Raw genomic sequence first — 17,079 nt, 5'->3', positions numbered from 1 at the left:
GTTCTCCAAGTCTAAATGAGTCTTGAAAGATTATGAGTGACGATAATCTTTGAGTTTTGATAGACCTTTGCTTATGGATGAAGTCTCAACATTAATCAATTGAAATGTTGAATCGCCTAAATGGTTAATGCATGACATTCTACTCCTATATAGAAAGTTTGTATACAAGTTGTACATGAATTCAGTCGACTGTCATGGATTGAATCGACTAACTAGTTGACTAAATTTTTGATAGATTTTAAAAAGAAAATTATTTGAAGCATAACTTATCTAGTTTAGTCGGCAAGGACTAAGTTGCTACAAGTAGATTGTAAACAGCAAATCAAAGATAAGGATCTCATGATAAAGCTTCAATTGACTAATGACTAAAATCAATAATTGACATTAATGCAAACTAACTATTAGGGTGCGTTTGGTTCAAGTCATCATATATAACCTTGGTTATGTGATTACTAGATAATCACATAACCAAGGTTATAGGGAATAAAACATAACCAAATGTTGTTTGGTTCAACTTAGGTAATGCAACAAAAACTTGTTTGTTTGAAGGTTTTAATAAATACCCTACTTTAATATTTTACCGTATTACCCTCAGTTACAAAACTAACTATACATAATATTATTATTATTATTATTTATTTATTTATTTTTTAATATTTTTTTATTTTTATTTTTCTTGTATATTTTTTTACTTTTTATGTGTTTTTTTATTTTTTAATGTTTTTATATTTTTATATTATTTATATTTATATTTATATTTTTTATTTTTTTACATTTTTTAAATTTTAATTTTTATTTATTTATTTTATTTTTAAATTGTTTAAATTTTTTTAAAAATTTTAAAAAAAATTTTAAATTTTTTTAAAAATTTAAATTTTTTTAAACATTTTTTAAATTTTTATTTTTTATTTTTTTAAAAATTATTTATTTTTTTAAAAAATTAAAATTTTAAATTTTTTAAAACATTTTTTTACATTTTTTTTTATTTTTTTACATTTTTTCTCTTTTTTTCATGTTTTTTCTTATCGGAGGGTATTTTTGGTAAAAAAATTCGTTAACCCCGGAATCAAGAAAAACCTTACTTTTCTGAGGTTTTCCGATTCCGGGCTGCATGACCCTTTTGCTGACGTGTCGGGCATGGAACATTACTTGGGAATCATCGAATACCTAAACCAAACAAGGTTTTTGTTGATAACCTTGGATGGATAACCAAGGTTATCAAGAATAACCCCGAACCAAATGCACCCTTAGAACTTATCCTTGACCATGTGACCATTTGAAGGGCTATAAATGACATGAATGCAAAATAACTATTATAAAAGCTGTCTCTACACTTATTGTTTTAAATGTTTATAAAGGGATTTTCTTAAAAAATTTCTCCACCTCTAAAAGTTTCATTAAAAAAAAGCATAATAGTTTTCCGAGGGGTTATGTTAACTTGCTTATCGTTTTATTTTTTTACTGCTTATGCTTATTCTTAATTAACACAGACGATTATTAAGTTTTATATTGCATTGAAAGGATTTTTAAAATATCAATTCCACTCTTATTCACCCCACCCTGCAGACAATTTAGTTAGATATATTTTTTTTATTGGAATAAAAAATTTAAGACGTTAATTAATGAGCGAGAAGTAATGCATGTTTTTAAATTTAATCGATTTTGGCACACTCAATATATGAATTATAAAAATAAAGGCGTCGATGGTAGGGGTGTAATCGAGCGGAGCCGAACTCTCAAATGTTTGAGTTTGATTTGTTTATAATCGAGCCGAGCTAGAGCTTTATTTAACAAATATATTCATAGCTCACGAGTTTATTCGAACTTTTATTAAGTCTAAACAAACTTAATAAACATAAATTATAAATTTAAATATTTATTAAAAATTGAATTATATATTTAGAGAAAATTATAATATTCTTATTAAAATTTATAATTTTATTTTAATAAATAAATTTAATATATTTATCTATATGTGTCATAAGTAGAGTGTAAAATCTATAAATTCAATATCAAAATTATTATTTTTTATTTAAAAGTTGATTCATGAGCTTAACGAATATGTTCATGAGCTAATGAGTCGAATGTTGTGAAGCTTGAGCTTGATTTATTTATCTTAACAAGCCTCATTAAATGAACTCAAACGAATTTTTATCGAATCGAACTTAGAATAATTTATGACAGCATGATTCAGTTACATCTGTTGGGGGATATTATTGGAAGCTCAAATTGGGGCTGCTTTAGGAATTTTGAAAGTTCTAGTCATATTTTTTGGTAATTTTAAAATTAGGGACGTTGATGGGAAGTTTTGCCAAAACGATTAAAGGAGGTTCCACCGGCTTGATGCGACAAATTACAGAGAAGTTTGCGAGAGGGAGAGAGGGGGCGAGGTGATCGATCGAGTAGGTGGAGAAATGACCACCATCACTGTTCCTCCTTCTCCGCTTTCGCCTGATGAGGACGCCAACAAGCTAAGAAAAGCCTTCCAAGGTACCACCGGCATTTCCACTTCTACTACTAAAATGGACAGAGAGTTGTGTGTTCGTATGCATCTTTAGTGTGTGCCTTCAAACAATAGGGTTGGGAACGGACGAGAAGACGGTTATTGAGATCTTGAGTCATCGCAGCGCCGGACAGCGATTGGCGATCGCCAAGGCTTATGCTCACCTTTACGGCGAATCACTGCTCGAGCGCCTCCACTCCGAGCTCTCCGGCGACTTCAGGGTAACTGAATCTAGCCCTTCCGACATTTAGTTGTTTTGATTGTTGATGGCCTGAAACTAGGTTCATGCCTGATGTAACATCGTTGACTTTTACAGTATGTTTCCCCTTCAATATTGCTGTATAATTATGGATTGTCGTTACTCAGAATGAACTGATCTTTTGAGCAGAGATGAATGTATCTTTGAAGAGACTCAATTTGGGACCTAATTACCCTTTGTATCCTATTTTTCCAACCAGTCTTTTGTTCTTCTTTTTGTACGTTTTTCCTTTATTTTTTTTTTTTGTCTCTTGATTCTATTTATTTACTCATGTTCAATAATATCATTGTAGGCTAAACGTTCTAGTTTCCTCAAACAAATTTTAGTTTATTTTAGTTTTAATAGAATGTAGAACAACTGCACTTTAGACTGAGAGGAAAAGGGAAAGAACTAGGATTTAGAGTGGAAACATTCACTTACAACTTAAATTGTGGTCTGAGGTTTTTTTTTTTTGGTTACAAGCATCATCACATGAGGTATTTATAGAAAGGTTTCAGGCTTATTTTTGGGAAGGCAAGGTGACATCATAACTTATGTCTTTCTAGATAGAATGTATTCTTTCACAATTGTTGTTCCCCTTCTTTAAACTTTTGAATAGATGCTTTTAAATGTAAGTCGTCGAGAAAATCAATACTTGCTCATGCAGCATCTGCCCTCAATAAGCTTTTCCAGCATTCTGATTGTGCCACAGCATTTTGAATTTTTCTCATAAGGAGTATTCTAAAAATGTCTGCAAAATGATTTCATATCTTGCTTTCATTTGAATTTGCTTGCTGGTGATTCATTCTCAGATAGTATAGTGCTTGATGGCAGTGTGTCTGATGACATAGATAATTGTCTTCTTGGTGATACTAACTGTTAATTTGTGGCCTTTGGAATTTTGTTGTGCTATCAATTCTTCTAGTGTTATTCCAACTAATATGTACAGTGTTTTATTACCTGATTATTGTTTTATTGAGCTTTAGCTAATGACTTTGCCACCATGTCAAGCCCTACAAGTCCATAGTTACCCAAAAGGATTTTGAGTAAATCTTTATCACAGCTTGGTTGTAGAGCTATATTTGGGATAGTGAGGAAAAGCTTAGTATTTCTAGATAGGGATGCATTTGACATTTATTTGCTTTGATTCACACTCTGGTTTTAGCCTCTCCTTCATGATAATTGGAACTATCATTTGATTGCCTTTTTAAAATCAAATTCCTTTATCGTTTATTTCTTTAATTGATTATAGAAATGTAAACAGTATGTTATGGATTTGGCCTTGATGTATATAATAGGTTCATTTTGGCTTTTTATAAAACAAATGAGCTCTTAAGTAGCACTTCATTGTTTTTGTTGCCTCAAATTGCTTTGATTCCTACTGCTTCTTATGCATTTTGTGCATTTATTTATAGAAATTATATAATTTGTTAACTTTGTTATGATATACTATCTTTTTTAGTGAGAGTGATGGAATAGGATAGTTCTAAAGTATATCTTTTTGAAGAGAAAAATTTGGAAGGATTGAAAGTGGAAGGATAAAAACTAGAAGGAAAATTTCCTCTCCAATTTCAACAAGTAGTAGGTAATGAAAATTAAAGGGATTTATGAAACCACCTTTTAAAACTGATATGCAGAAAAGTGGGGGAAAATTTTCAAGGAATACCTGTTAATTAATTTCTTAGTTGAGAAATTTCTCCTCCCCTTCATTCATCATTTGTAGTAAACAATGAAAAAGTTCATTCCATCTTCCACTTAGCCATTCTTGCTAGGTCCAAATAAAAAGTGTCTAGAAACTTCACAACTGAAAGGAAATATTTATAGAAGATCATGATGCAGATGTATGATGTCAACCACCTTTCTTTTACTATCAGGTTCAATACCATCTACACAAGAATGACATTGATTGTATTGGAATCACATATCCTTGTACTCATATAATGAATAATTGTTTGAGCAACAATATTTTAGCTTTGGACCAACAATGCATAAGCCTGAAAACAGGTGTAGATTCACTTCCATTTCATCTACAGAAGATGCATTACAATGGACAACTTTGAGAATATAAAGACGTAATATATTCCTAATAGGAAAACATTGGGCCTCAACTCTGAGCTGTGTTGGTCAGTACGGGCATAATTTACTGTTCCGCTTGCCCGTCGATCAACACCGTCATACTGCAACATCGTGGCGATGGCCTCCACGAGGTTATGGAGGCTGTGATAGCCTCGTGAGGTCGCAGTGGTTGCCATGACCTCACGATCGTCTCCCCAAGGTCGTGGTGGTTGGTTGTTGCGACCTTGTGGCCGCCTTCATGAGGTTGCAGTGGCTACTTTGACCCCATAATCGTCTTTGTGAGGTCACATTGGTTGCTGTGACCTCGCATTCGCTTGCGTGAGGTCATGGAAGCAGCTACGACCTCACGTTTTTTTACCCCCTTTTTCTACTTTTTTTAATAAACTTTTTTTAATAAAAAATTTAGATAAAATTTTTATTTTTTGATCAGGTAACTTCTTTCCCATGTTATTTCTCCCTTTTTCTTAATTTTTCTCTCTTTCTTCTTTAAATTTTCTCTTCATTTTTTTTTACTGCCTTTATTCATTAACTTTTTTTCTCCTCCATTTTTTCATGAAGGTAAACAAAGATAAAAAAAAAAAACCTATTTAAGGATGATTAATTTTTTCTCTCCTTCATCTCTTCACAAATTAAATAGAGAAAGAAAAAGCTTCTTTGAGGATGATTATCTTTTCCCTTCTTCATATGTCCACGAGGTTAACATTGAGAAAAAAACCCTTAAAGAATATAAGACACAGATTATTAACAAAGATAAAAAATTAAATATAATATAATTTCTAACATTATAAAATATACAACAACAACAATCAAATCTTATCCTTATCCTACTAGGTAGGGTCGACATAAAATATACTACTACTAATTAACTAAATTATTCTATATATAAATTTAGTTTAATTTTAATCCGATCAAAATAAATTAAAATTAAATCTAGTTTAAATCTACTTGACCTTGCCATGTATACTTGGTGACTTCAGTTAATTTTAAATCGACTTTTACTCTATAAGTATTAAATATTTCACGAGATAATATTAAGACTTAAACTCAACATTCAACATCTCAAATATAACTCAATACTAAGCATCTATTGAGCATCCTTGTAGCTTCTTTAGCTGAATTACTTATGTAAAATATATTCCCTCTTTCAAAAAGCTTAGCCTAGTTAAAATATGTAATCAAACTAGGGTGGTTAGTCAATACTTTTAACTTTGTCAATCTAAATTCTTAAGTAGAGGATTTTGGTCTAACATGATCTAAACTCATAACAAAATCTCTTAGGAAAGACATACTTGCAATGATTGTGTTAGTTTGTTTATTATATTCACATTGTTACAAGGACTACCTAACCCTATACTTGAGCATTTGATGGGTAGGGTGCATGATCCCTTTTTTCTTATAATCACAAGACCGAAATTGTCCAAGAGTTTGTGCAGTGAAGTATAACCACACCCAAATTCCCAATCGATTTATAGTTGAACCCTTTCCCAATACTCTTACCTAGTATAATTGTGTGCCTATTGGGCACATGGGTTTGACAATATGCGATGAGGGCGACTGTTTATCAAGTCATCAATTAAGTAGCTTGTGGACATGTGGATAGTGAGTTGAAGGTTGAGTTACATCATAGGCGTGTAGCTTTGCATGATTTAAGTAGGGGAGACTATCATGAGGTGACACTCTATAAATGCCTGGAGGGATTGATAAAATTCTCCAATTAATACATTGATAAGAGATTAAACAATTCATGGGTTAGCTTTATGGAACCCCACCAAAGTGCCTTTTTTACTTTAGGTTGTTTGATGTTTTTCCTCATGATGATATAATGTTGAAATATTCCATTATCATTCATATATATATAATGGAATAATTTTATTAGACTTTAATTAAACCTATCTAATAATTTTGATTAATCCTCCAAGAAACTGTGTGCCGTCTATGGGGACTTAATATAACGAACACCCATTCTCCTATTACAAATTGCAGTGTCTTCTTCTTTTTGTCAGCATATCTTTCATTTGTTCTTGTGCCCTAGAGAGATTACATTTAAGTTGAAGGAGAGCTTCATCCCGATCAAATAACTCCCTTGTCATTGTCTCAACTTTAGTTTCATTTGTTAAGAAACGAATTAAAGTAGGAGGCTTTTGACCATGGATTAAAATATCGTGCCGAATCAGTTGAAACATTTTGTTCCGCCCGCCGATCGACACCGACATCGACACAACTCGGCACCAGGTCTAGCAGTAATGCTGGAGGGGTCGCGCGATCAAATAACTCCTTTGTCGTTGTCTCAACTTTAGTTTCATTTGTTAAGAAATGAATTAAAGTAGGAGGCTTCTGACCATGGATTAAAATATCGTGCTGAATTAGTTGAAACATTTTGTTCCGCCCTCCGATCGGCACCGACATCAGCACAACTCGGCACCATATCTAGCGACAGTGCTGGAGGTGTCGCGCGACCCATGTAGCAACGCCGAAGAGGACGCTTGACCCAGCGGCCGCATTGGGTCGGCTGAGCATTTTTTTTAAAAATTAAAAGTAGAACTTAGATTGATTATCTCAATCAATTCCTAGGTATGATAAAGATAATCCAAAGAGACTTAATTCAATCCTAATAAAATTATCTAATTAATTATATATTTTATTTATTTTAATTTTAAAAATATATAATAAATTATTTATTTATCTCCATATTTTTTAATTTTTTTTTCTTTTTTAAAAATTTTATTTTTAATTATTATATTTAAAAAATACTACAGAAGAGTCGTGTGACTCCTGCAGTTGCGGAGGGGTCGCTTAATCGAGTTAGGGGTTTTAATTAAAATTTAAGTTGATTATCTTAACAAATTCCTAACTATGATAGAGATAATCTAAACAGGCTTAATTAAACCCTAATAAAATTATCTAATTAATTATATATTTTATTTATTTTAATTCTAAAATATATAATGAATTATTTATTTATTTATCTCCTTTTTTATTTTTAAAATTTTTTTATTTTTAATTATTATATTTTATATTTAAAAATACTATAGAGGAGTCACGCGCTCTCGCGGCCACAGAGGAGTTGCGCGACTCTTGCGGCCATAGAGGAGTCGCACGACTCTCGCGGCCACGGAGGAGTCGCTTGACTCTCGTGGCCGCGTGAGCGGGTTAGGGGGTTTTAATTAGAATTTAAGTTGATTATCTTAATAACTTCATAGAGATAATCTAAAGAAGTTTAATTAAATCCTAATAAAATTTTCTAATTAACTATAAATTTTATTTATTTTAATTCTAAAAATATATAATAAATTATTTATTTATCTCTCTATATATTTTTATATATTTTTATTTTTTAAAATATTTATGTTAAAAATATTATATATTTTATATTTAAAAAATATCGAAACCATATCCACATGGTACAATACATTATAGAAATCGTATCGTTCCGATTATAGATCGAAACTCCGATACGGTTTAAGATTTTAAACCATGCTTCCGACCATAAACTATTTTGAAAGGAGTTTTACCAATAGATATCTAAAAATAAGTATTATATCAAAGTTATGCCCACGATATCCAATGAGCCCAATTTTTGTGTTGTTCAAAAGCAAAACAGCGTAAATATCCCTTTAGCTTGTCTATCTGTTTTAGGATGGTAGGAAGAGCTCATCTTAAGCATAGTGACCTGCAGCCAAAAAATTTCTTTCCAAAAGTAACTAATGAACAATGGATCTCAACTACTAATAATGGATGTAAGAACTCCATGGAGTTGTATAATTTCTTTAGCAAACAACTCAGTTTCTATCTTGGCTCTATAAGAATGTTTCGACATGTACTTAGGCGATATGAAACTATGACAAGCATGCATATCAAACGAGGAAGAGGAAGACCAAAAAAAGATTTGGTTAGCAACAATAAAATAAGATAAAATTTATTTAAGTATAGATGATGATATAGTAGGAGATAGAGCTCAATGGCGTAAAAGAATCCATATAGCCTACCTCACCTAGTGGGATAAGACTTGATTGTTGTTGTTGTTATATTTAGATAACCGATCCACTATAACAAAAACAACTTCATGCCCTTTTGATTGAGGAAGTCCTGTGATAAAATCTATAGAGTTGTTATTCCATATAAGATCCAGTATTGGCAATGGTTGGAGTAGTCCCCTAGGAGCGGTTGCATCATATTTATGTCTTTGACACACATCACAAGATTGCACAAACTCTTGTACACAACGCTTCATACCTATCCAATAAAGAGTACCTGCTAACCTTCTATAAGTTTGGAAGAAATTGAATCCTAAAGGAGAAGAATGAAATTCCTATAGGAGTAATTGTATCAAAGGAGATGTAGCAAAAATAACAAGTTTGTTGTTGTAGTACAAAATTCCTTATTGCAGCTCAAAACCCGGATGAGAATATGGATTGTTGGGTCAAGTTGGCCATGATTTTTTGGAATTGATGGTTAGCTTTCTCAATAAGATTTTCACCATCCTCCCATGTAGAGTAAGATATCAAAGTGTGATATTCACCTTCTTCATGTATTCTAAATAATACATCAACGGCTTTATTTTCCATTTTTGAAACTTGATTTGTAAATGACTTCAAATTGGTAACCCAATAGCTTGGCCATCCAACATTGTGGATCTATGGTTGTGATCCACTACTGTAGTAAATGCTTTAGGCTCTTTTGATTAGTGTACACTATAAAAGGTCTCCCAAGAAGGTAGGGATTGCCAATGTTGCACAGACAAAACCAAAGGCATCAATTTTTTTTTTCATATGCAGATTTTGACAAATTCCCTTCAAATAAAGCTTTACTAAAATAAGTTATTGGTCTTCTATTCTACACTAATACAATGCCAATTCCCTTGCTAGAGGCGTCACACTCAATCTCAAAAGGCCTTGATAAATTAGGAAGGGCAAGAAGTGGGGAACTGGTCAAGAGTCTTTTAAGTTCCAAGAAAGATTCTAAAGAGTTAATCCCTAGTGAAAATTATCCTTCTTAGTTAACTCTGTCAAAGGCTTAGTTACTTTACCATAATTTTCTACAAATTTCCTGTAGTGACCCGTCAAACCCCAAAAACTTCTTATTCCTTTGATATTCTTTGGAACCAGTCAATCTAAAATACATTGAATTTTAGAAGGATCAACTGAAACACCTTGTTCAGATATGATATGACCCAAACATTCCACTGTTATGGTGCCAAAACTGCACTTCTTGGAGTTAATCACAAATTGATTCTTGAGAAGAACTTCCAACACCACAGAAAGATGAGACAACTGTGTAGGCCAATCAAAACTATACACTAAAATATCATTATAGAAAACCAACTCAAACTTACACAGGAACGGTCTAAATAAATTATTCATTGCTTCTTGAAAGGTTGTAGGGGCATTAGTGAGCCCCAAAGGCATAACTAAGAACTCATAATGCCCAGTGTGAGTGTGAAATGCAGTCTTATGAATGTCTTCCTCCTTTACTCTAATATGATGATACCTCAATTTTAAATCAATTTTAGAAAAAATTGTAGCTCCAAGTAACTCATGAAGAAATTCATCTACCACAGGACACGTATCTCGAATTGCCACTTTATTTAATGCTCTATAATCAACACACATTCTCCATGATGAATCTTTTTTTTTTAACCAATAAGACAGGACTAGAGAAAGAACTCACACTAGGTCGAATAACAAAATTGCAGTATTTCTTGAACCCGCCTCTCGATTTCCTCCTTTTGGTGGTGTGGATAATGGTATGGACACACACTAATAGGACTTTGCCCTTCTTGCAACATTATAGCATGTTGTTGACTTCTTAGGTGGTAACCTGTTCCTTTCTTTGAAAACTACAAAAAATCTTTCCAATAACTGTGATAATTCCTGGTGCTTTGATGCATTCAATTCTAGTGGTAATGTTGTTTAAGAAGGAACTCCCTCTGCCACCCATAAAAGTCCATCAATACTAATGGAATGCCCTTTCAAAAGACAATATAGGGAGCAAGATTCTACCCCCTTTTTGTCTATTTGTTTACTCTTCTTAGCTGCCTCCAACTTACCATGTAGGTCGACCACAAGATCTCCATGATGGAACTGTTGTACCCCGTGGTTGTTTTGATATGATCAACCAAGTTAGGTTAGGTTCTGTTTGTTATTGATACCTATGTTTAAGTGTGCAGGAGCTTAAGAGCGCAGGAAGTCAAGCGGAAGATGCAGCTAGCGAGAAGGATGACACTGGAAGGGAGCCGACGGGATCGGTGCGTTCGAAGGACGAAAGAGCTGCGAAAAAGTACACCAGTGGACGAGAAGAACGTGTGCGATGTTCGAGGGATGAAAAGCCGGGGCGGAAGCCTGTTCGAGGAGAAGGCTGGAAATTGGATTCGGGTGAGCCCTATTTTGGTTGGCCGTAATCACCCAAGTAATCGGAACTTCGGAAGCTAAAGTGAAGATGAAGAAATGTTGGAAAAGCAGCTGGAGGCGCCCTCATCAGATTGAGGGCGCCCTCAACAGCATTAAGGGCGCCCTCAACAACATTGAAGGCGCCCTCAATGCCCTTGAGGGCACCCTCGGCCTGGTCAAATTGGTCGTTGGCAAGTGGATAAAGTTTATCCGCTTATCTCCTTGGAGGTGCCCTAAACCCCTTTGAAGGCACCCTTAACACTCGAAATAGAATTTCCAGGAGTTATATAATGGCCCCTGGAGCTAGGAAATAATAAATCAACTCTTGTACTAACTTCCAAGCAAGTCTTAGAGCTTTTAGTGTGTAAAAGACTTCTCCGTCTTCAAAGAAGGAGATTCTTAGTGAGCTGTTCAACCACCTTGGATTAACAACCACCCAGGTTGTAACCAAGTCAATCCCTGAGTTTCTTCTCTAGTTCTTTTATGTTATTTGATTTTATTTTATTGTTGCAATTTAAGAGTTGAAAGTACGAGGAGGGTATTTTCTTATTTCAGGCAATTCACTCCTCCCCTCTTGCTGGCCCGCTGCGCCAACAGGAACTGCATGGTCATTTTCTTCTAATCCATTATAACTTTTCCCCATGTTTTCAACCAGGAAACTCCCAAAACTAAATCTATACCTACCAATTCTAATACATATACCTCTGTGTTCAACTCAAAAGCTCTCAAGCAAGTGGATAACTTGGACACTTCCTTTTAGTAAACACTTTATGCCCATCCCCAAGTTTAATTCCCAATCTCTTTGTCTCTTGCACCTTCAATCTGAGAGCCACAGTTAATTGCGGAGAAATAAAATTATGACTAGGTCCACTATCCATAAGCACCACAATATCAATCCCCGTTAATTTGCCCTCTAACTTCACGATTCTATTTTCATTTGTACTCTCTCAATTCATACCCAATAATCCCACGAGTTTACACTCCAACTCCTCATCTTTTGAATTTTCTGCCTCAAGACTCGCTTTAATTTTTCATTCTCTTCTAACACTAACAGCTTTAACTGCTTATCTGCACATTGGTGAGGTGGGTGAAATTTTTCACCTCATTTGAAGCATACTCCCTTCGTCCTTTGTTCCATTAATTCTGGATAAGTAATCGAATGAATTCCTATGAATTTTTCCATGAACCCTCGCTTCTCTCCTTCTTTTCTTACTATAGAGGCTATAAAGAGGGATCTCTATTTGATGCAGAACCTGCGTTACTAGCTTCCTTAGAGTCACGGATTTTGTTAGAACCCCATGCTATTGTATTGATTTTGCCTATTTAGAAATATTGATCCAGTTTATTCTGAATTGAATTAAGCCCTGTATATGGCTGAGAACTGCCCAAACCAGCATTGGCCTGGCCGAAACTGCTCCATAATCTCTCCTTCCCTAATGTCTTTTGTGGGATCTTCCCTTCCTCTAGTAATTCCTCTTCAACATCTTTTGTCATGCACATTAATTGCCCTCTAGATAGTGGATTCAACATTTTACTCTTCTTTTGATATGAGGGTGTAATCCACTCATAAAATACCTAATAATTTGCTCTTCTGAGAGATGTGGAACTTGTAAAGAAATCAACTCAAAGGCTTCAACAAATTCTGCGGCATTGCTAGTTTGTTTTAATGCTGCCAATTCTTCAAAAGGATTCTTATGTCTGTGCCTTCCATGACGGGATAAGAGAGCGCATTTAAGTCTTTCCCAAGTTAGATTAATTTTGGTCTCCTTCAAAAGATTAAACCAATGAGTGGTGTTGCCTTCCATACTTACATGTGCCAACTTGACCTTAACTTCATCGGAAATATTTTGCACTTTGAAATAAATCTCATCCTTAGTAATCAACGCTACTAGATCCCAACCATTGGTAATTCCACTTTCTTAACATACATCATGTACACTTCCAATTGATTACCTTGCTGAGACTCTGATTGAGAGGACTTCTTAGCAGAAGTGGATGCTCCCTTTAATGGTGTTGCTACAACCATTGACCTAATTGTTTGTTTATCTCTTGTAAAAGAGAACCATGTTATTGTATTTCAGGCATCAGTTGCTGCATAGTTCCTTCATGTCTTCTATATTTCCTTCTTGCGTCGCCATCCTCTCTTTCAAAACATTAACCTTATCTGACATCTTTGGTATTCCTTCTAGCATTCAACCCCTCTTACATCCGGCAAGTCAGACCAATGTTAGAATTCCAAAAATAAGAATAAAGTAACGCAGACTTTAATTAGGGTTAACGCAAACAGTACAACAAAATACACTCAAATATGGTAAAGAAACTCTCTCCACCAGCCAAAGCAAATGCTCTTTTCTGATAATACTTCTCAAATCCTCCCCCCTCTAACTTCAAACAAATTTATAACCACACACATACTCTCAAACATGCTAACATATACGCCACAAAGATATAACTAACTCTAAAACACAAATTGCTTGCTATATATTAATTATGTTCCGACCCTTTTTGTTTTGTCCCTCTTGGAATATATACAAGGCATGTTTTGGGTTTGTTTCCCTCATGATCCAACACTTGGTCCACATCTGGAACTTGATTCCTATCAGAGGACTAGAAAGGTTATTTTTTGTTGTTGCTCATTTCAATGTTATATCTACAAAAATTGATTTAATTATGTATAAATCATTATGAAACAAAATAAGTTTACTAAAAATTAAAACTTAATTGGACGTAAATATTTTTAGCTCTAAAGGTGGGAAGAGATAATCAAATTAATTAACTATAAAAGAAACATGCATTACAAAGTAAACATTTAATTAGAATAAAAATTTAATTAGAAGTTATGACATATTTACTAAAAATTAATTATGCAAGTGCTAATAATTAGAATAAATTAATTTCGAAAATGTACCAATATAGCACAATATAGTATAGTTTTGGTTAGGGACTAAAACGCTGACATGTTTAAACCTTGCCTGCTGGTCCTATTTGACAGATGATAATTTAAAACATCTATTTTTCTGAAATTCTGATAAAAGAGCCTATTTTAACTATCATTTGAAGGGCTGACTAGATGGAAGTATATGATTGTTAACCAGCAGTTTGATAGTCATACCAACAACTCCAATTGCACTTTCAATGCTTAAACAAGAATTTAGATCATTTTCCTTGTGATTGGTTAATTCTTTGTGAAGCATATTTATGGAGATTGACACTAAATTATTATTCTGACAGCCATTAACAATGAATTTATTTGTCAACTATTTCTCTATTTAATGGATGAAAAGTTTGCTCGAATAATTATTTGGTGAAATTAAGAATATTCTGAAATCTGATCAATCTTTTTCTTTATCTGAGTATAAAAGCCATTCATCTTTTTGTTAATTTTTTATTTTGTTACAGAAAGCAGTGATGCTATGGACAATGGACCCTGCAGAAAGGGATGCCAAATTGGCTAATAAGGCACTGAAAAGAAAAGGGGACAGGGATCTTTGGGTGATCATAGAGGTTGCATGTGCTTCATCACCTGATCACCTGGTTGCTGTGAGGAAGGCATATTGCTCTCTTTATTCTTCCTCGATGGAAGAAGAAGTTGCTCAAAGCTTCTCCACAGTACACCCTCTCAGCAAGGTACTATTTTGTCTTATCCAAGGAAGTTCTTGAAAACATCATCAATGTTTGTATCTATTGTTTAATATCTCTTACCGGGGAAGGCCAAGATCATCAATATTTAAGAAATATTGTGTTACATTGGTTACCTTGGAGAGATAAGTTCCATTCAATTCATCCTGAGTGACTTGTGATTGTTTGTATTTCTCACTAGGCAAGTGTTTTCATTTCTGCAGTTGTTAGTTCGTCTCCTTACATCATATAGGTATTCTGGTGATCATGTCGATAGTGAGTTGGCCAAGTACGAAGCAGCTCAGCTGTCTGATGCAGTCAAAAGTAATCAAATTGGCCGTGATGATGTTATTCGCATACTTAGCTCAAGGAATAAGTCACAGCTTAAGGAAACATTCAAGTACTACAATGAAAATTATGGGAAACACATTGTTGAGGTACGAATCAAATCCAGAATCAACTAGTTTCCTTCATATGAAACTTTTTGTCACATCAATAAGACAAATTCATGATTAATGATTTGGATTCTCACGTCTTGCTGTTTATTTGTTAAAATAGCTGATGCTCTGCCTTGATCCTCTCTATTTGCTTCATGGTCCAATCAACATTATTGAAGCAGAAAAACCTCTAATCTAGGGCAAACACCAATGTAAAACCCCAAGGCCCAAGTGGATGGCAGCCAAAACCACCCTCAGTCCGACAAGAGGTCAGATTGGGTCTGATGGGTCTGGCAAGAAGGCGCCAGCGGTGGGATTAGATTTGAAGGCAGGTGTGCACCTCCAGACAGATTTGGTGGCTCACTTCCCAGACTGGTCATGAACCTCCTACTGCCTCACTCAATGCCTGGTGCCTACGGTGGTTTTCTTTCGACCGAAAAGCTCACCACCAAATTTGCCTGAGGAGATCTCCATCAGTAGGCCTATAAGTGGCATGGGTACGGGGGGTGAAGTGGGGCCACTAATAGACCATTTGATTAGGGTGCTCACCTACCGTCAAATTTGATCCCACCATTGGCCTCTCTTGCTGGACCCGACCCTGACCTGGACCAGACCTCTTCGTTGGACCCAACCTGACCTCTTGCCGAACCGGGGGTGGTTTTGGGTTCCAGCCAAAACCGGGGGTGTTTGAAACAGTTGACTGTTTGTGGTGTTTATGATACAGGACATTGAGGTCATTGATAAAAGTCAATTCACAACACTGCTGAAAACTGCTATCTGGTGTCTTGCATCGCCAGAGAACCACTTCGCTGAGGTAAAACTACATAATTATACACAAAGAGCACTTCAAAGCGTTCGACTTTCTTTTTTTAATGCTCAAGTATGTTCACTCTGTGCAGGTTGTTAGGACATCGGTTGTCGGGCTTGGAACTGATGAAGATTCTCTTACAAGAGCTATTGTTACACGAGCAGAAATCGATTTGGAGAAGATCAAAGAGGAGTATAAGATCCGATATAAAACCACTCTAAGAGCTGATGTAATTGGTGACACCTCTGGGGATTACAAGAGGTTCCTGCTTGCCTTGGTTGGTTCTGAAGGCCCATGAGAAAAAAAAGAGATTTATTTCAGAAAGTGTGAAGTGTGATGTAAATGCTAAGTTAATAAATAAGGTGTGAGTGATTGGCTTGTCAATAAACAATGATATGAGAAGCTCTTTATGCATTTGGAACAAACATTATTAGTGTGCCATCACTAAAATAATTTGTTGAATCATTTTGGCAACTAGGATTTTAGATTTCTTTATTATTGATATTGAAATAATTTAATTTCTAAAAGCTTCTATCATCATCAAGCATTTTAATAATAATTTTTAATCAAGATCATTGAATTTTATGCATGTATTTTATACACAAGTCTTCTCCATAATTGATCATGTTTATTAGCTTAATTACGTGCATTATAATGAAGATCTTGAACTAGATCATCGTCCTAACATCTCTTATTTCTGTGTTTTAATACACAAATAAATCAATTCTAATGTGGTTAAGCAAATCCACACTACCTATCAATTCCTTTTGCTAGGACACTAATTGTCGAGAAGAGATTATCTGATCCGCAAATATTGAACTATCCCCTGGTCTAGTATTTACATTGGTGGGAGGTAATGGTCCTATCTGTTTAACATGTGGGGATCATTACTTCCCACCAATCCACCTTTCTTGGTCTAGGAGTGGATATAAAAGATGGTCCAAAGGATCTCATCCCCTATTTGTCATCATCATAGTTATACTAATTCCCGTGCAACACAAATGATTTACAAA

General features: G+C 34.5%; 1 protein-coding gene across 1 annotated transcript; it reads left to right on the top strand.

The window, feature by feature from the left end:
* The first annotated feature begins 2,328 nt into the window (after positions 1–2,328).
* LOC122046469 (annexin D3-like) lies at positions 2,329–16,528 on the top strand. Its single transcript, XM_042607183.1, has 6 exons — positions 2,329–2,490; positions 2,579–2,724; positions 14,603–14,830; positions 15,046–15,258; positions 15,983–16,072; positions 16,158–16,528. Exons 1-6 carry the CDS (start codon positions 2,415–2,417, stop codon positions 16,362–16,364), a joined length of 960 nt encoding a protein of 319 aa, XP_042463117.1. The 5' UTR covers positions 2,329–2,414; the 3' UTR covers positions 16,365–16,528.
* Positions 16,529–17,079: the final 551 nt, after the last annotated feature.

Source organism: Zingiber officinale, chromosome 2B, assembly GCF_018446385.1.
Source record: "Zingiber officinale cultivar Zhangliang chromosome 2B, Zo_v1.1, whole genome shotgun sequence".
NCBI classification, from domain to species: Eukaryota; Viridiplantae; Streptophyta; class Magnoliopsida; order Zingiberales; family Zingiberaceae; genus Zingiber; species Zingiber officinale.
The sequence above is the reverse complement of the archived record's forward strand: the minus strand, read 5'-3'. Positions and strand labels throughout refer to the sequence as shown.